The following is a 21,345-nucleotide window of genomic DNA, read 5'->3' as shown; positions in this document are numbered from 1 at the left end:
CATCGACAACTTGACTGGCACAAGAAACCTAGCTATCAGACTCTCTCGGCTTTTGACGTGCCTTCCTCACTAAGTTTAATCGTTTCTAGCTTTTGGTTTAAAGAGAGAGACCTGTACCTCTTTCACTTGAACAGTAAGAGGCCTTTGTAGGGTTATTAATTGGCTTAATTTCAATATTGTGTCTCAGAGAATAGGGAGGCACAAGGAGAAGGAAAGAGATGGGGAAACTGCTGGTCAGTGGAGTAGTCAGAATAAGCATATTGATTAAGTTTGCCGTCTTATATGGATGAGGTTCATGGACCCCCAAATAATTACAATAGTAACATTAGAGATTGCTGATCACAGATCACCATAACAAATAATAATGAAAAAGTATGAGATGTTACAAGAATAACCAAAATCTGACACACACAAAATGAACAAATGCTGTTGGAAAAACGGCACTGATAGTCTTGCTTGACACAGGGTTGCCACAAACTTCCAATTTGTAAAAACAAAAACAAAAACAAACTACTTGCAAAGTTCAATAAAGCAAAGTATAATAAAATGAGATATGCCTGTAGTGCTGTTATATACTCAACTTCTTTTTTGTTCCATGCTAAGAAAGATCTCAACCTCAAGATTATAAAAATATATACATATATATTCTCCTGTTTTAATACTTTTTTTAGGGTAGGTAGGGGCAATGCACTTAAACCCTTAATCTATGTGGAATTTATTCTATGTGTGTAGGTATGATTTTTTCACATATTTCGCTTATTGTCAATAGAGGGTCTTAAAAAAGAAAGTGATATTCCTAAATTTATTAGAAAAAGCTAATCTTTTGTTAAGCTGGACTCTAGCCAGTTGGACTTGGTAATTAATAGCCATAGTTCTCTTGAAATTTCTACCCCAAGTAACTGAAATAATATGTGAAAACCGTATCAAAATGGAGAGATCTGAAGAAGAAATTAATTCTGACCAAAATACAAAGGAGTTTCACTTATTAAACTTGAAATTAGATCAGAACATCCAAGTGAAAATATCTAACAGATATATTTGGCCTCATGAGTATATTATAAGTGACAAAGATTTCAGAGTCTTCATGTAATCCTCATAAATATTAAAGCCAAGAGGAAAGAGATTTGAGAGAATGCAGAGAAGGAAAAAAACAGAGGGCTACTTCCAGACCATAATTTTCAAACCTGATAGGAAACCCTTTGGTTTGAGACCCATGTCGTTTAGGTCTGCCACCCTGTACAAGGTTTATATGATTATTTGTTAACCTGGTTTTCCCCATATATTAATTAAGGAGTTTGGCTCTTGGTTCATTATTTTTTTCTTTCTACCCCAAACCCTGCCATTATCTTGGAAACTCTACTATTGTGTTAGAGTTTCTTGACGTTAGTTCTCATTTTAACCATCCAGTCTTACGACCATACTTTGAATTTTGGTATCAGCCAGAATCGTTCCATCCCCGTAATCTTTACTCATTCATCTAACAAAAGAAATTTTCTGAGGTGCTATTATTCAGACACAATGCATTTTTAATTTTCTGGGGAGGATTTTTTATAGTTACTATCTACCATACTTGCAGAAATAAATGACCAGTTCTCATTTTCTAAAGGTGAATAATAGATAATTATCACCTGAGTTCCTGCTTTTGTAAGCTTTAATCTTGTCTCGAGGACTTAAATCTGTTAAAATATTATTTTTTGGAAAGACACTTTGATTACATCACCCTTTACTGGTTAGTAAATTTTATTGTTGAAACTACAGTTGCCAGTTTGATCTGCACATAACTAAAAACTTCACAAGAAAAGAATGTCTTTTGATGCCATAGATTATTTCTAATTTTGACTCTGTCTTATCAATGTATATCTCTGATCCTAAACTTGAGTGGTTATGAATGAATTAGCATAAACCCATTCCTCTTGGGGAAGAAACATCTCCCAGCAGGCACCTGGCTGCCAGAAGGTCAGCAATAACAATCTACATGGAGAATAGCCACATAGGGTCATGTAAGAAAACATGACCTTTTTCCTATATTGAATATGTCTCCCTATTTCCACCTAAAAAGTAAATTTTTAATTGAAAAGCTTTTTTTTTTCCTGGGTCTGTCTGATGGTGTCCGATCAATAAATATGGGAATGAGTCTCACCTAGATTTTAAAAAATACTACAAAAAGCCTGGAACATCTGAGATGGTGACAGTTACTTTCTTTTCCCACTTTGGAATAAGGCATCAGCAGGTGAGTTTGCTCTCATAATAGAAATTAAAACAGCCAGAGAGGCTGTGCCTCCTTCCGAGACTCTCTGCAACAGAAAGCTTAAACTATAGTAGCTGATAATGTCAGTTGGACTTGTCACTTAAATCCTTATGTGTAAGCCCCATTGTAGAGAACCGAGTGGGCAGATCCACATCCAGGCCCTGAGGGATGATCAGATCTTTAGAGGAGATGCCTGAGCCTCTCCCATGGACAAGAGAAGTGGACTGGTGAGGTTTACAGACAGCACCTGTAAATGTATTCATCAAAAATGTTCTATCCCATGCTGGGTTCTCAGCACAAATTGTCAGACACAATGCAGCCCTGTCATTGTGATTATTTTGAATCTGTGGCAATCAACATGGCGTAATTGCATGATTCTGACAGTTTGTACTTGGCTCTAGCCATAGAGTATATTTAGTGCTTCATCATACCTACAACATACAGTACACACATTTTTGTTAGGACTGTCCATTATGTGAAAATGACATCGTCGATCAACAGCCATTGTTCTTGTAGCCTGGATTCAGTAACAGGAAATGCAGGACCATAGAGACAGTTGAGCATGAGAAGCTTTTTCCTCCAAATCAAGCTTCATAATCTACATGTATTTCAGCCTATGTACATTAATAAATATATTTTATAGCTTTCTTGAGATCTTTCACATACCATAAAATTTACCTATTTAAAGTGTACGGTTTAGTGTGTTTTAGTATATGCACAGAGTTGTGCAACCATCAGCCCGATCTAACTTTAAAACATTTTCAACAACCCCAAAAAGACCCTGTGCACATTAACAGTCTTCATTCCTCCCAACTCTCACCCCTGCCCCAGCCCTGGCTCTGGTTGTTAATCTACTTTCTGTCTCTAGATTTTTTTTATTTTGCACATTTCATGTAAATGGAATCATAACAAATATGTGATCTTTTGTGACTGGCTTCTTTCACATAATTTTCAAGGTTTATCTACATTGTAGCATGTATTCATTCTTTTTTATGACCAAATAGTACTATTCCATTGTATGAAAACGTCACATTTTATTTATTCAACCATCAGTTAATGGACATTTACATTTCTTTTACTTTGGGGCTATTAACAAAGCTGCTGTGAACATTCATCTACAAGTTTTTGTTAGTCATGTTTTCTTTTTGGGGTGAGTGTACATATGCTTAGGAGTGGATATATGCTGTATCACATGTAACTCTGTTTAACTTTTTGAGGAACTACCAAACTGCTATCCAAAGTATTGTCATCATTTTGCATTCCCACAGCAATGTATGAGGGTTCCTATTCCTCCACATCCTTGAAAACACCTATTTTTGTATGTCCTGTTTATTTTCACTACTCAGAAAGGGCTGACAATATATTTTGTTGAAAGGGAATTTATTTTTGACTTTTCTATTTTTAAATTTTTACTTTTTTCTAGGCAGGAATTAATCAGAGTCAACTAGAAACAAACTCACACACCAAGGTTCATTTAATCAGATGTAAAAGTGTTCTTTCACACCACTGGTGCATACCATGACTGGGTGTGTCCTTTGAAAGTGCACGAAGTTCTCAGACTCAGGCTTGGAAGGGACCATCAACACTTCTACTTCTGTACCACGAGGCACTCCAACAGCTCCACTACTCGTTCATTGCTCATGGGCAGTTCCTTCTGTTTGTCTAAGGCTCCAGTTATCAAAGGTTATAACTTAAAAAGATCCAAACTCTACCTGCATTTGATTTCCTGGCTCTGTTCCCAGTTCTGCTCTCTGACGCCACAGAAAATGGTCTAATCTTCTATCTCTTGGGTCCCTACTTTTCCCCTGAAGTGTGTTTTTCTTTCCAGTCTTCACTCTGAACCATTCCTCTCAGGTCATGCTTTCTACTCCCCTCTCCTTTTTGGGTCTATTAAGTTTGTCAATATCCTATTTTTAAACTTGTCTCTGAACTGAGCATGCTGTACTTCAGATGGTGAGAGCATGTTGCCAGGGCAGATTTATCACCTTCCTTTCTGTGGCTATTACATTTCTGTGTCCTAACTTATGTTTTACTCCTGTTGAACTCACCAGAGCCATTAGATCTTTATTGCCACCCTCTTTGTAAGTTTTCATTGTTTATTCTCATTTAAACTGGTAATACAATCGCATTATACAAAATTTAAAATGTATAGGAGAGTATTTGATAGTGTTCTTCCCATGCTTGTTCCCCAGGCACCCAGCTCTTTTCCAGAGTCACTCAATGTTACCTGTTCTTGCATATCTTTACAGAGATTTTTAAACAGCTTTATTGAGGTATAACTTACCATAAAATTCATCTATTTCAAGTGTATAATTATTTTTAGTAAATTTACAGAGTTGTGCAATCATTACCACAATCCAGTTTTAAAATATTTCCATTACTTCAAAAAGGTCCCTTGTACTTGTTTGTAATCAATCTGCATTACAGCCCCAGACAACCTATAACTCGCCTTTTGCCTTTTCTGGACATTTCATATAAATACAATCATATATAGTCTTTTGCATCAGGCTTCTTTAGCTTAGCGTGATGTTGTCCAGGTTCATCCATGTTGTAGTATGTACCAGTAGTTCCTTTTTATTGGTGATTAGTATTTCATTGTATGGATATACCACATTTTGTTTATCCAATTACCAGTTGACATTTGGACTGTCTTTTGGATAATATGAATAATGTGCTATGAACATTTGTGTAAACATTTTTGTATGGACATATATTTTCATTTATTTTGGCTATATACCTACAAGTGGAATTGCTGGGTAATATGTTGCTAATGTTTAATTTTTAAGAAAATGCCAGTGTTTTCCAAAGTGGCTGTACCATTTTACATTCCCACCAGCAATATGTGAAGATTCCAGTTTCTCCGCTTCCTTCTGAACATCTTTTTTATTACAAGTATCCTAGTAGGTATAAATGATATTGTGATTTTAATTTGCATTTCCCTGATGACTGATGATGTTGAACGTCTTTTCATATGCTTATTGGTCACTCATACCTCTTTGGTGAAATGTCTATTCCAATATTTTATCTATTTTTAAATTACATATGTGGAATATCGCACTATTGATTTAGATATTTAGTTTCTCCCATCAATGTTTTATAGTTTTCAAAGTGCAAGCCTTGCACTTCTGTTAATATTATTCCTAAATATTCTTTTTGATGATGAAATGAATGGAATTGTTTCCTTAATTTTAGTTTAGATTGCGCATTGCTAGAATGTAGAAACAATTGATTTATCTTAATTGATCTTATTATTCCTCAATCTGACTAAACTTGACTGTTCGTTCTAGTACCTCTCTGGATTCCTTCGTATTTTCTACAGGCAGGATCATGTCATCTGCATATAAAAACAGTTTTCCCTCTCTCTCCATAATCTGGGTTCTTTCTTTCCCAGGTCTTTTATACATCAAACAGCAAATAACTGCATATGTTTTCTACCCCTTTTCACAAAGATGGCAGCATACTTTGCTTTTTGTACTTAATCTATCTTGAAAAGTCAATTCATTTCATACCTAAGTGTTTTTCCTTTTTTTTTTTTTTACAGCTGCAGAGATGCAGTATATTACTGGCCAGTCTTGTCTTCCTCACCACCCTTTCTGTACTCATACATTTTAATTTTTTTAAACTAATAGTAATCTCATAGTTTTATATTGGCTTTTTACTGTTTATAATCTAAATTATGTGTTCTTTCTAACACTTCTGTAATTTCAGAAATGTTGGCATTCCCTTTTCTAGAAGGGGGAAAGTGGCATGGAGAAGTTATGGCTTGCTCAAGTAGAGACAGCAAGTAAAGGGAAGATCTGAGACTGGCTTAGGTCTTGGACTCCAGACCCATAGCTTTTTCTACTGCATCAGAGTTGCTGCTGTTTCTCTTGTTTATTGTGTGGGGCTTTACAATTATCCCTTGTTTGATTTGGCCCATCATTCTTGTTATTATTTGGGATTGTGACAGCTATGTAGGCCCTCCCAGGTGTATGTTAAGAAGGAATAACCAGAGCAAACCAAGTGAATGGCACACAGTAAGTTCTTAGTAAATATTTGTTGTTGAATGCAAGATATCAGTAAAGGCCTCTCACTGTGTTGATAATAATATTTGGATAAGAGTGTTTCAACCTATATAAATCCACCTTGCCCTCAAAGATCATGAGAAGTTTTGTCATTTGATTTAAATCTAGTACTCTGCTGCACATTTTTTTGGTCTGCCAGTTAGTGATCATATCTACTAGGAAAAACAAGGCTAACCTGACAGGGCTTGTTCTGCCTGCCTTACTAAGCCCTGGTTGAAATTTGCTAATCTTTTCTTCGACCTCCAAATGCTTCAAATTACCAAATTAGTGATACATCTAGAATTTATTAGGTAAACAGTGTTAAACCTACCAGTTTGCAAATGTTTAATTTTTTGAGAAAGCATTTCCTGTCCCCAGACATCTAACATAGCTCCTTTCCTCAAAGATTTTCATTGCCCTGGAATGAAGTTTATCTACTTCAGGGAAGCAGATGTTTTATTTAACTTTCCTGATTTGGGCTTTAATTTACATCTTCCAAACTTACTTAAGGAGATAAGCACTTGGCATTCATTCAAAATACAGATGCCTACACCCCTCCCCAAGAGATTCCAATTCTTTGCTCTGGGTCAGAGCCCTTCTCTCAGGAGATTGTTATGATACGCAAGTTTAAGAAATATTGTTTTATATTTATTTATATTTAATTTTTTTTTGTCATCCACTAGTATTCCACCATAAGCTTCAATCCCTGAACTTTTCCTTCATTGTTCTACTTGCTCTGAACGTAACTAAAAAGGCCTTTTGGGCTCTTTATTGCCTTTTGCTATACTCCGCTCATTCAGGACTTCTCATGGGGCCTTTCAGCTCTGTGGCATTTATCCTTGTATAAGTATCTGAATCTGCTACTAGATAGCACTTTCCAATTCATTACTCTCTTTAATTATGCCCAGCCCTTTATCTCTCATCAAAATTTTACTCAGGTGTCAAGTCAGAATTTCATTCTGAAAACTCAACAAGCTAATTTGGGGCTACTATCCTCTTCAAGGTGTTTTCAAGTCCTAGGAATATACCCAGCTGTTTTGATTTGTTTGTTGGGAGTTTTGTTTGTTTGTTTTTTGTTTTTTGTGGAGTTTTTTTGGTCTTTCTGGAAATGGCTCAGGCCCTTATCCAACTACAGCAGCATTCTCCTCCCTATCACAAATTATGTAGTACCATGTTCACATTGTCACAAGTTTCCTGGCAACTTCATCTAACAATTTGAATTGGATTGGAAAGGGTTCTTCTTGGTAACTTAGTATGTTTTCCTATCGTGTGGGTAATTGTGCCATTGCCTACAGATAATGATAACAGGGTCTCTTGTTTTTTCTAGGTGGCAAAACATATGATATCTTCTGACTCATCTTCTACCAGTAGTTTCTGGAGCTCAAACTCTACCTTTTGCAACAAGCAAAATGTACATATGGTAAATAAGGGCGTGCAAGCAGGTAAATTACTTGAATTTAAATTTTTTTCCATTGAAATGCAAATAGTTCTTAAACATAAGATACTCAACCTCACTCATAATAAATGAAGATTAAATCTATGCTCATGCTATTTTTCACCTATCAGATTGGCAAAAATCTAAGTCTGATAGCAAGTTCATGGGCAAGAGTGTAAAGAAATAGGTACTCTCATACATTCTAGTGGGAGTATAAGTTGGAAGTACAATCCCTATGACAGGTAAGTTAGCAGTTTCTATCAAAATTACTTTCACCCAATACTTTTACTTTTGGAATTTAGCCAACCGATATATAATACATATGTGCAAAATGAGAAGTGTACAGAGTTAACCATTAAGGTATTGTTTGTTATAGCAGAAAATTAAAATCAACTTAGATGTCCATCAGTAGCCAAATGGTTAAATAAATTATTGCACATCCATATAATGAAATTCTACATAGGGTGACAGATCTCTCTCTCTACTAATATGTCAAGATCCCCAAGATATATAATTAAAAAGAAAACCAAGGTACAGCACAGTGTATAGTGTGCTACTACACATATTTAAAAAAATAAAGAGAATTGCTTGAATGTGTACAAAAAAAATTCTGGAATTATGGGGTTAAAACTGAGTGACTGGAGAACAAGAGTGGGAAGGAGGCTTTTCATTTTATGCCTTTCTATATCTTTTGATTTTATAAAACAAAAATAAACTTCCCCCTTGATTTTTTTCTCCCCTCAAGACTTGTCTTTATGTCTATCAACCTCTTCCTCACCTGAGTGACTGCCAGTCGGATTAGAACTGAAATCTTTCACTCATTAAATCTATATTAGTAGTTCTTTCCCTCTAATATCTAAACTGACTTAAACCCTCTTTCTCTCTCCTCTCTCGCACACCCAGCAAAGTCAGTAGCTTGCATTTTTAAAGCCTTAAAAAGTTTTAATTTACTGACTTGAATATACCTGCCAACTAAGTCTGAAGGCTGCACCCAGAGACATCTATGATCTTTCCCCTCAGGTAACTTGGAGCTTGTGAATGGTGTCAAAAAAAACACTCGAGATGTTGGGATGACTTTCCCAACTCCAAGTTCTAGCGAGGTTAGAGTGGAAGAGGACAGTGATATGACTTCTTGGTCAGAAGAAAAAATAGAAGAGAAAAGGCCCCTTACCAGTTGTCTTGTGGACAGAAAGTTACGGAAGAACAAGCAGAGTTGCTGTGAAGGTGAGTTTCTAATTCCAGGTTTTGTAGTAGAGAAACTAGTGAATTTCAAGTCTCTTGAAATGCTAAGATTTTTTGTTTCTAAATAACTCTATGTTTTTGACCCCATCTACCCTAGTACAACTATGGCAAAGAGGGAGGGGTCGGGCGGGGCGGGGGCAGGGTATTGCGGAGTGAAACAACTTTAGAGTATCTAGCCCTAGTTACAGAGTCATCCCTGCAGTTCAGTAGACTCCTAGGAATCATGGTGGCTTCTGACAGCTGAGTCCGCTGAGAGCCTGTTATGCACATCTCTGATAAAGAAAATGAAAACTCTTTTCTCTTACTTAAAAATATTTCCTGTAGGAGTTTCTTGGTTTGTTCCTGTGGAAAATGTGAGAACTGGTCCTAAGAAGGAAAACCTGCCTGAGTTTCATGGCCCTGGTATCTCCTGGTTTGCACCAATAACCAGCACCAAACCCTGGAGGGAGCCACTACGGGAACAGAACTGGCAGGGTCAGCACATAGACCACTCTTGGTCACCAGCAGGCCCAGGCAGAGGTTCACTGAAGCCATTTGTGAGAGCATCCCTACAGGTACAATAACATCAATTTAATTTTAGCCTTTGTTTAAGGAGGAAGAAGGGGCAAGACACAGGGAAGTTAAATCTGTGACTTGGCCTTTGAAGTACAGACATGTGACCCTTGTTTCTAGCACCTCTGTAATTCATCTTTCTCACTCTTATCATTAATTAAAGGCTGTTTTACTCTGTTAACTATTTCAAATCATGCGTCACCCTCAATATCTGGGGACAAGGTCATAAAGGGGAGGATGTTGTAATGCTGCTCATTGGGTTTGCAAACACCTGCATGTGGAGGCCTCATGTTTGCATCAGCCTTATATTTGTTTCTTCATTTATATAACTTCTATTCCTGCTTCACACAGGGTTTAAAAGATGCCAAGTCTCTTCTTTATATGTCCCTTGAGAGCTAAAGGAAATGTTATTTCATGATGTATTTGAAGGGAAGTTGAAAATAGCACAACGGGCCAAGCTCTTTCCCATTGACATTCGGGAGAGTTTACTTGCCACAATCTTAGTTCTTGGTTTATTCCAAAGGCATTTCCTTACTGGAGCTCTCCCCCACAGAGAGTTATTAGTTTATTTTTCAATTTAAGATACTTTCTAGAGAATAGTAAACATCTTTAAAAATATACTCTCCAAATCTATTGGTCAGATACTATTTTTCTAGGCCCTTGGAGAGCAGACTGCATCATTAATGTGAGGACGGGGGCTTTTTCTCCTTCTCAGGAATCACTTCAGCTTCACAGACCTGACTTCATCTCCCGCTCTGGGGAGCGGATAAAACGCCTAAAGTTAATAGTCCAGGAGAGGAAACTGCAGAACATGTTGCAGAGTGAGCGGGAGGCACTGTTCAACACTGTGAAAGAATGGCAGAGCTACCAGGACCCCATATGCCCACTCCCTAAGAGAGGTGCGTAGTTCACTTTCCTCTTGCGGGGTAGGGGAGGCTTGCTAAGAGGAGCACTGCTCAATGCTGAGCCAGTTACACACGCAGGAAGTGACCTTTTGCTTGCTGAGGTTTACATTTCCCTAGGTAGCAAAAACTGCCCGGTTTAGCTGTCAGCATTTTCATGATCCAGATAAGTGACATTTATTCTTGCCCTGTCATTGCATCTTAAAAATGAGAGTGTGCATTGAGAATGGTGTTTTTATAAACTATCTGTGTCTGTGAGCAAGTTCGTTCCAAAAGTAGTATAATGTTTTTATTTTTAAAGATGGGGCTGATTTCGGGTTTGCCTACCTCGTAGGGTGGCAATAATAATAATAGTAGTAGTAGTAGTAGTGGTGGTAGTAGTAGTAATAATAGTTATGTAGCCTTTATGTTTTACCCAAACACTGTTCTTGTTTAACACTTACAACACCTCCCTGAGGTAGATACTGTTAATATCCCTTTTTAGGCAAGAAGAGGTTAAGTACCATGCCCAAGATTATACACCTAATAGGCTGGGATCTGAACCCAGGTTGACTGGCTCCAGAGTCTGTGCTCTTAACAATTATGCTAGGTGTAAGAGCTCAATAAAAAAAATATTTGAAAGCTGTGAAAACTATAAAGTACTATCTACTGCTTTCATCACAGCCTTACCTATAAACTAGGTAGTGTTTCGATTCATACTGTGTAGTCTCTACCACAGACTGTTGTATCTTCAGGAGACAGGTTGCTGTTACAGTTACCATAGTCTAACCTTGGCCTTGGCCTTGGCCATTGCTGACCACCCAGCACTGTCAGCTCACAAGAGGGGCACAAAGTCCTAGCAGCTTCTTCTCACAGCTCTTGCACACCACACCCTACCTTGTTAAGTCACTATCCACTGAAAACTCCTTCTTCTCTTGCTTAGGCTTCCTGGCTGCCCAAAAAGACAGACTCATTGGAAAGAAGGAAATGATTCAGAGGTCTAAACGGTAAGGCCAAAAAAATAAGAGTAGTTATAAAAGTACAAAATAGGCCACCTAGTGGTCTAGAGCTCTGGCTTGCCCCCAAAATAAAGGCATTCTGCTCAAGTTAAAACATTATAAGAAAATTAGTTGTGAAAGTAGTTTCTTACTTATGGCACTAAAAAAGAAAAGAAAAATAAGTAGCAGATCATGGTATGAACGACTCATACACAATAAATACAAAGAATCCCCACTAATCGGCATGCCTTAGTCAGAACTCATCTTTATTAGAAACCTAAATATAAATAAAAAATATTTTGAAATATTTATTTGGGGCCTTACTTTTTATCTAGGCAATCTCATTTCTAGAAATTTATCTAGTATAGTGAGAAATAATGGAGTATTCTCTAAGACACATTAAGTTAAGCTTTAAAAAAAAATCAAGTTTGAGAAGCATGTATATACTGCTACTATTTTGGTCTTTAAAAAGAAGTATTTGTACTTATATAGATGCAAATACTTTGTATGCTTAGAATATCTCTGGAAGGATACCCAAAAAACTAGAAATAGTGGTTGCCTTTGGGAAAAAGAACTAAGTGACTGGGGTACAGAGATAAGAGAAAGACTAAATTTTGGCCCGTTTATACTTTTTGAATTTTGTGTCATTGTATGCATTAGCTATTAATTAGAGATATGCATATATTGATAATGAGAATGCCGTGAAATAACTGAGTTAAGAATTAGTTACCTTTTACAAGTTCATTAGCTACCTCCTTAAGTAAGGACAGTTTTATAGTCACCATGCTGCTTGAAAATAGTTTATCTTAGGTAACTAAAGCATTTTTGAAATTTTGTTTTTATTCTTCATTTAGTAAACCCTTGCCTTATAGGTAATTCAAAGGGATGCTTTAATCAAGTGGTTCTCAAAGTGTAGTCATGAGCCCCTGGAAGTTGCTGAGACCCTTTCAGGGGATTTTCCAGCTCAAAACAAATCTCAAAATAATACTAGGATGTACTATGCCTTATTCACTGTGTTGACACTTGCACTGGTGATGCAAAAGTAATGGGAGAGAGAGTAGAACTGCTGGTGCCTTAACACTATTCGAGACAGTGTCACCAAACTGTGCTTTGTCTAGTAGGTATTGTATTCTTCACAGCCACCTACAAACACTGTAATGGAAGTACACAGAAAGCACTTCTGCTGCATACCAAGACTGATGATTGGTTTAGGGAAGAGCACTTACACTGAGGTTCGTGGAGTGAGCAGAACTGCCTTTTTCATGGAAAACAGCTTTTTACTTGAAAGAATGACAGATAAACTGATTATTCTGACTTGGATATATGACGTTTTCTTGAAAATGAAGAAGAAAATCTATCACTTCAGGGAAAACAGGTGACAGAATTCATTGCCAAAGAGAAAATACGAGCTTTCAAGCAAAGAATAGAATTCTAGAAAACTTGTATCTACCGCTAGGAGCCTGACTGCCTCTCAGTGCTTAGACTTTTCTAATAAGATCAGCAGTGACATTAACAAATACAATGTTATTATGTAAGTAAACCTGTCAGCATTTGAAAGATCTGCATAAGTCACTGGATCAGGATTTTGCCAATGACTGTTGCATGATGTTAACAAAATCAGGCAGGAATAGAAGATCCATTCAAAATGCAAGATAGACTGAAGTCCTCTGTTTATGTAACAGAGTACAAAAAGTTCATTGATATGGTTTCAGATTCCACATTCCAACTAATTTTTAAGAGACTACCACTTGTCAAGTTTTGGTGTAGTTTCAAGAAAATCAACAGTTATCTGAAAAAGAATATTAAAATACTCCTGTCTTACACATATGTGTGTAAACTGGATTTTTTTAAAATATATACTTTAACCAGAACAATGTATAACAACAGACTTAATACTGAAGCAGATATAAGAATCCAGCTGTCATCTATTAAACCAGACATTAAAAGAGATTTTCAAAATATGTAAAACAGTACCACTCTTCTTACTAAAATATTTTTATTTCAGAGAATGTATTTATTATTTATATATGTTAGCATGTAACAGGCTTATTATTTTTATTTTTAAGTGAATTAAGAAATAAGTACTTTTAAAATGTTTAGTTTTAATTTCTAATACAGTAAGTATCAACAGATAACATTCATATTGACCAAAATTGGCCTCAATTTTTAGAATTATAAAGGGGTCCTAAGTCCAAAAAATTTAAAAACCATTGCTTCATTCTGTCACAAAATGTAATTAGGGGAAATTACACAGTGTTCATTGTGTGGCAGCTAATTAATTACACTCTACCTCAATAAGAGGAGTTCTTGCTTGTAAGGAACTATGGAGCTTGCCTACAGGAAGAGAGGCAGGGCATCTTCTATAAGGTGCCAATGCTTTAAAACACATATAGTTGTAGAAGTGGATTAAGTACCCATCTCTGGGAAGAGACTCAGGTTTTAAACTGATACATTTTCAATAGAGTGCTTCTATTCAATTTTATTTATGGTGTGGCCCCCTCCCTTTTTTTTTAGTTTCAGGTGTACAACATAGTGATTAGACAGTCATATAACTTAATAAGTGATCACCCCAATAAGACTGGTACCCATGTGAAATGGTATAGCCCTTTTTCAAGGAAGCCGTCCACTTTCATCTGAGAATCAGAGTTGAATGGAATCTTAAAGATCATCTGGTCCACCCTTGATTGTTAGGAAACTACAACCCAGAGAGAGAAAGTAGCCCAGCAAGTCAGGGCCAGGGTAGGGGTGAGAGCCCAATGTGGGGCTCCCCATCCAGTACTCCCTGGTCTCTGTGTTACTTACTGTCTTCTCTCATTGCTTACCTCTGTCAAAGATGTTTAAAAGTTTCAGGTGAGAAGAAAGGATTTAGAGAAGAGAGAACTCGACTCTTAACTGGAAGCATTTCTCCCAGTTATTTCACAAACTTATTAATGCATATATTTCACTAACTTCATGCATATATAACTTCTTAATGTGTGTGCCGGGCACTGGACTAGGTAGCAGAGGTGAAAGATAATTGACGCCAGACCACAAGTAGATAGACAGGTCCAATGATATGTAATAATTGCTTTCAAGGAGCCATTTACCAAATATAATTTCTGGCTACTGATTAGTCTGGCTCCCAGCTTTCCAGCCCTGGAACACAACCTTTCCTGGTCCTAGCAGATTTTCCCTTCACACCACATGTTCTCCTTAGGATAAATCTACTTTTCCGATGACCTTTATTATCCCTTCTCTAACACTGACTTTTTTTTTTTTTTTAATTTTTACTGAGATATAATTGACATATAACATTGTGTAAGTTTAAGGTGTATAATGTGATGATTTGACACATATATATTGCAAAATTTTTACCACAATAAAGTTAGTTAACACTTCCTTCATCGCACATAATTACTATTTTGTCGTCATTGTTGTTGTTGTTGTTGTTGTTGTTGTTATGGGGAGAACATCAAAATTCTACTCTCGTAGCAACTTTCAAGTATACAACACAGCATTGTTAACTAGAGTCACCATGCTGTACATTAGATCCCCAGGAATTATACCTGAAAGTTTGTACCCTTTGCCCAGCATCTCCCCATTTTCCCACCCCTCAGCGTCTGACAACCATCATTCTATTCTGTTTCTATGAGTTTGATATTTTTAGATTCCACTTATAAAAACAGTGTGATAATACAGTTTTGTCTTTCTATGTCTGACTTATTTCACTTAGCACATTGCCCTCAAGATCCATCCATGTTCTTGCAAATGGAAGGATTTCTTTCTTTTTTTTGGCTGAATAATTCATCGTGTGATTACACACACACACATATGTGTATATATCACATTTTCTTTATTCATTCATCCATCAATGGACACTGATATTGTTTCCATGTTGTCTTCACTATTGTGAATAATGCTGCAATGAAGATGGAGGTGCAGATATCTCTTCGAGATTGTGATTTCATCTCCTTCGGATATATACCCAGAAGGGGGATTGCTGGATCATATGGTAGTTTTTTATTTAGTTTTTTTGAGGAATTCCATACTCTTTTCCATAGTGGCTGCACCAATTTACATTCTCACCAACAATGCACAAGGTTCCCTTTTCTCTACATCTTTACCAGCATTTGTTATCTCTTGTCTTTTTTTTATAACAGCCATCCTAACAGGTGCAAAATGTTAGCTCCTTGTGGTTTTCATGAACAGTGACTTTCAAAAATGTATGTTTATTCCTCTTCAATCTCTTTGCTGACCTCCACTTTTGTGTTTTCAATTAGTGATTCTCCTTCCTGTGTCCAAAATAGAACTCCCATACTTGCTTGGGACACCCACTCACCCAACTAAAAAGCTGGAGCGTGGTCACCTCCAGCTGTGTCACCCATCACTGCATATGCAGTCATCCAGCCTGTCCTAGAGACTCAGCTTCCTGAGTGCCCTGAGCCACTCCTCACAATCTTGATGCGGGCCAGCCTCCGCTCTCCCCCCGCTCCACGCCCTTCTCTAACATATTTTCCACAGAGTCTCTACATCATTTCCAATGATTTTTTTTTCATATCGTAGAAGACTTTGAAAAATATAGAGAAAAATAGAAATAAGAAAATAAATGCCACTCAGAATCCTTCCATCTAAACATAACACTCTTCCTGTTTCTGGCAGGAGTGGGGGTTTTGCAGAGACTTGTATTGACACATTTTTTTTACCCCAAACTATTGATCAAACCGTATATACAGGTTTGTAGCTTGCTTCATTTTGCTCATCATTATATTGTGAACATTTTCCCATATCATTAAAAATTCTTTGAAACATCTTCTTTATGCTTTGTAATAATTCCATTACATTCCATAATCTGTTTAATTCATTTTTGTTGGAAATTTAGATTATTTCCAATTTATCAAATGTATGTTTGATCATGTTCCTTCTTGCTTAAAATCAGTGGCATCCCATCCCTGGTAAGACATAGCCCCAGGTTTTCACATGGCTACAAGACTCTCCACAGCCCACCTCACCTTCATCCCGTCTGCTTCCCACCTGCTCACCTACACTCCAATCTGTCAAGCTTCGACTCCATTCTTACCATACTGCCTTCTTCTTTCCACTTTCTGCCCCTGTTTTTCGAGACCCACCTCCAGTGCTATCTCTTCTCCAGTCTTCCCTGACCTTTTGTCAGAATAAATTTCTTTTTCTATAAACACTGTGTAGCCTTTTGGAGATATGAGCATTATCGTACTTTTCTTTCCCTTTATTTCTGTTATGTTTAAAAATATAATATTAATATATGTTTATTATCTTATATTGAAAATATACATTTTCGTATGTAGAGTCAAAAGCAGTTTATCTCCACCTCTTTGTCCCACTCTTTTCCCAGGAGTAACCACTATTAGGATTTTATTGTGTTTTTATTTATCTGTCTCCCCTTCCAGATCATAAGCACCCCAGGCCAGGGTTCTTTGTGTCCAAATGTCAAACAAGAAGCTGGGCACACAACAGGGGCCCAGAGCCTGTCCTGGAGGGACCAAATGCCTTGAAAGCAATAGATCTTAGGGAGGTGTGATGGAAGAACCTGTGTCTCCCTGTAGCCTGGTAACCTCTCTGCTTTCTGTTTTTCCACTTGTGCCATTCCTAAGGATTTATGAGCAGCTTCCAGAAATACAGAAGAAGAGAGAAGAGGAAAAGAGAAGACTGGAATATAGGTCATACCGTTTGAGAGCCCAGCTGTATAAAAAGGTCAGTCAGCCCTAGAGAAGGCTTGATCAGGTTCAGAAGGGAAAAATAAATTGAGAGAAACACACCTGACCTGTTTGTGAATTAACAGTATTTGGAGAGTGAACTTAAACTCATAATGCTTTGTACCACTGCTGAAATTCGGAAGATAAAGGCACCTGTGGCTAGATTTCAAATCTAAAAATAAAAAGGCAAATCTTAAAAGGGTACCATCCAGGCATACATTTGGAAGGAAGCCACATTTCATTCTTAGGAGTCAGTTTAGATGTATGTCATGCTGAAAATGTTCACTCTATTTGAGTCGTTGGGTTTTCATTCCAGGGTCCAAGTGATAGATTTATTCCCCTTATGGTTAAATCACATTCCTCTAGAACTTTTGAAATAAACTGGAAAATGTCCAAGTACAGCTTAAGAGTTGGCAGCTTAGGGAGACAGAGCCTCAAAACTGCCACCATTCCTGCCCACAGCCTCAGTGGAGTCAGTGATGCTGCAGGGCCCAGAACCTCACAGACCAGGGGACTTGCTAGCAATTAATTCCTTGAGAAACCAGAGGGGCTGCTGTGTGCCTGAAGGTCCATATCCTTCACTGTCTTCATTTTAGACAGTGAGGACTCTTCATTTTAGACAGTGAGGACTCTTCATTTTAGACAGTGAGGACTCCTCATTTTAGACAGTGAGGACTCCGAAAGACAAGTTCATACCAGAATGTGGGATTGGGAAATTGCTGGAGCACACCCCAGAGCTCTGGCCAGGCTCCCTCAAGTGCATGGCCTATCCAGTGTGTCAGCATCAGGCCTTTCATTGTGCTTGTGTGTTTGTGAACTGATGGATGGATGAGTCTATCAGGATCATAGATTATCTGTATTTGTATAGAAATACACCTACTCCTTGATTTACACTGATTATTTGTTCCATGCGTCTACTTTTTACGTAGAAGAAAACTGCATAAAGAGTCCACCAGTTCAAAAAAAAAGTACTAGAGAAATAGGCCAATATAAATCATAAAAATATTTATTTCACGTTTTCACAAAAGATGCTAATGAAAATTCAAGAAAACCAAAATAAATTTTATTCGCTGTTGGTGCCTATACTATAATCTAAAGCAATCAACCTTCTCTTTTTAACTGGCACAAAGTCACTGTCTTTACTGCATGAAATATTTGGAAGTACTACTTGAAGTACTACTTCAGCTTCATTGCTTATGTTTATATTTTTTGGGTGATGTTTTTCCAACCCCACCTTTTGCTAAGTTTTCATAAATTTTTCGATATTCATTACATTTTAAAAAATCTTTTTGAAATTTTATGGCTCATTAGATGTTTGGATCGATATCTAGAATTGCAGTTTCCGGTTTTTGTGGCCAGTAGAAGAGCTTTGTAAATATTTTCTGCAGTGAATAAAACTAGTTCAAGGTCACTGCCATCCATATTCATCAACAGGAGTGGCTTCAGATATTAAATGAATTAGTTCATCATCAGTTAATTTGTGATCAACCAGTAATTTGTTAATATCATTCACATTCAAATTGTCAGACCCTTCTTGAAATTTATTTAATAAATTAATAGTGCCAGTTAATCCCTCTTCAATTTTTGGAACCCGATTCCCTGGTACAACCAGTTCTGGCCATATTGCTTTCCAGCAAGCATTTAAAGCTGACAGCTTTATATCACTCAAAGCTAAAGCAATATTCTTGATACAACTTAAAACTGTGTATTTATTCCAGGCTTCTGTAACTGTTAAGTGATTCATTATCTTCAAGTTTATTAAAAATATTAAAATTTTGTTTAACATAATTAATCTTAAAGGTGGAGATAATGCCTTGATCTCAAGGTTGGATCAAGGAAGATGTATTTGGTGGCAAATATACAACTTTTATATTTGAATGTTCTAAATTATGTGGATGATCCAGGTGCATTATCTAAAAGTAAAAGTATTTTAAAAGGGAGACATTTTTCCTTCATATTGTTTTCAGCTTCTACAACAAAACATTTATAAACCAATCCCGAAAAACATCAGTAGTCACCTGTGCTTTTTTATTTGCCATCCAGTGAACGAGATCATTAACAATCGTGTGCTAGTATTAGTTCTTTGTACGTTGCTGAGTTGAGCTATTGTTTTTTAGAAAGAGTAATCGCCAATAATGGAAATGAAAAAGAACCACATAAATGGAAACTGCATATAAAAAGTCCACATAAATGGAGGGAATATTTACTGTGAATAAAAACCTCACGTAAAATACCACGTAAATCGAGGATCAGGTGTAATTGATATTGATTATAAATCATCTTAAACACCTCGGGAAGTATTTTTTATATAAGTACCATAGTTTTTGTAGCTGAAGAAGATAAAGCACACTGGAAGGTAGAACCACTCTGGTCTCCAGCAATATGTCTGGGGTAAAGACTGCCTGTCTGCCTGATAGCAAAAGTTTCTAACTTCTTTCCTGTCTTTCTTTTCTTCCACAGAAAGTGACCAATCAACTCTTGGGGAGAAAAGTTCCCTGGGATTGACATAAGATTATTTTCCTCAGAGCCTTGGAATTTTATTTTGTCAACCTGAAGAAGCACAACTTTACTTTTATGAGTCTGGTTTAATAAAACTAACTCTTTGTCTATGTCTAATTTAGAAGTAGTAACCTTCTAAAGAGTCTGGGGCAAAGTGGTGATTAAGATAATTAATGGTTTAGAAGCAATATTTTCTCTACGGTGGCCTTGCCCACTGGGTCGTTTGTTACAACAATTTTATCTCTTAATTCTAGCCAAGAATAAGTCCCTTTTTGTATGTGTTTTTATGCTTTTAGAAAATAAATAACTTCTTATTGATTCACTGTAAAGCAAGCAACAGAGGGTCGTTTCTTTCCCATCTGGGATATGCTGGGAGCTATGCCATGTCTTCCCTGAAGTGTGTAGGGAGCCTCCATCTAAAAGCATCGATCAGACGTTCCATAGTGTAGTGGTTAGCACGGCTGCTTTACATGCAGAAGGTCCTGGGTTCATGCCCCAGTGGAGTCACAGTCCATGGTCTACGGCCATGCCACCCTGAAAAAGCTCGATGTCTGATCTCGGAAGCTAAGCAGGGTCAGGCCTGGTTAGTACTTGGATGGGAGACCACCTAGGAATACCAGGTACTGTAGGCATAAATAATAATAAATACTAATAAAAAAGAAAATAAAATAAAAGCATCAATCAAGGGAAATGGGCTGTGAGAATGAAATGTGGCCTTTCTTTAGAAACGCAGCTCAATGTGGCAAGAGCCCTGTAATGGGCTTTGTGGAGAGGGTGTCTGGTTAGGGGACCCACTGGGCATCCCCAGAGACTCCCAGCAAACACAGGCACCTCGGATCCAGAGCCTCTCCTCAGCCTCATCCCAACTGCCCCAGGGGTTGGCTTCATAGGCGGAAAGAAAGGCCACTAGACTGTGGTGAATTTTTCTCCACCCTCTTGTTTTCAGTATTGAAGCCTTAACCATTTCTCATCACACATGGAACCAGTGTTTATAATCTGGAAAACCACTTCTGAAAAGCAGGAGTGAATACGTGTGATAATGCACATAGAGCATTTAATCCTGTGACATGGAATTACAGCTGAGGCAGGCTCAAAGTTAAGCAGGTGAAGGTGCTAAGCAGCCTTATTCTTATTCTAAGTTCAGCAAAGCTCCAGCAGGGCAGTAGGGGCCAGTTGCCTCCCCAGAAGGCTTCCTGAGAGGCCCTCTATCAAAGAGCAGGCTCTGCCACCAGGCACAGCTCAGAGCTTTCAAATGGTGCCACCTAGGCTTCCTTCCTAACCCAGAAAAAGGCTGTGAAGATGGCTCAGTGAAAATGACCAACAGTATGTGCATGAGAACTACTAGTTCCCTGTCGTGCTGGGCAAGGTAATTAATCACTTTGGGCCAGCTCTCAAATGCTGTGACTATTGACATGTGGGAACTTCCACAACTATGATAACTACTATTGAGAATACAAACAGGAAGTGATAGAGACCTGGATCTGCAAGGAAACGGCAGGATGGAGTCAGATTAGGAATGATGAGTGTGATTCTCTTTACACCTTGGCTGTGTCACCCAGGCACCGTCTCAGAGCATTGGGTTCAGGGTCTGGGAAGCCATAGGTGGCGGCTGGCAGCCCTCTGCTCAGCCCCTGCCAGAGCACACCTTGGGAATGCTACCTCGGGTGCCCTGGGGAGAACCGTGACCTTCTCCACTAGGTTCATTTAAACACAAAATCTTGATTTCACATTAAAACGGT

At 37.6% G+C, this 21,345-nt stretch overlaps 1 protein-coding gene and 1 pseudogene across 1 annotated transcript in view; both read left to right on the top strand.

Moving 5' to 3' along the window:
• ALMS1 (ALMS1, centrosome and basal body associated protein) overlaps positions 1-19,935 on the top strand; it is a 166,065-nt gene extending 146,130 nt beyond the window's left edge. The window contains exons 21-27 of the mRNA XM_023529497.1: positions 7,619-7,733; positions 8,747-8,950; positions 9,293-9,522; positions 10,236-10,419; positions 11,345-11,408; positions 17,006-17,105; positions 19,568-19,935. Coding sequence (XP_023385265.1) covers positions 7,619-7,733; positions 8,747-8,950; positions 9,293-9,522; positions 10,236-10,419; positions 11,345-11,408; positions 17,006-17,105; positions 19,568-19,612 — 942 coding nt within the window. The 3' untranslated portion in view covers positions 19,613-19,935. The remainder of the gene's footprint in view (positions 1-7,618; positions 7,734-8,746; positions 8,951-9,292; positions 9,523-10,235; positions 10,420-11,344; positions 11,409-17,005; positions 17,106-19,567) is intronic.
• A 187-nt stretch (positions 19,936-20,122) lies between these two features.
• LOC111738401 lies at positions 20,123-20,238 on the top strand (annotated as a pseudogene).
• The last annotated feature ends 1,107 nt before the right edge of the window (positions 20,239-21,345 follow it).

The sequence above is a fragment of the Pteropus vampyrus genome, unplaced genomic scaffold (assembly GCF_000151845.1).
Source record: "Pteropus vampyrus isolate Shadow unplaced genomic scaffold, Pvam_2.0 Scaffold37, whole genome shotgun sequence".
NCBI classification, from domain to species: Eukaryota; Metazoa; Chordata; class Mammalia; order Chiroptera; family Pteropodidae; genus Pteropus; species Pteropus vampyrus.
Note: the sequence above shows the minus strand (reverse complement) of the source record. Positions and strands in the feature narration are given on the sequence as shown.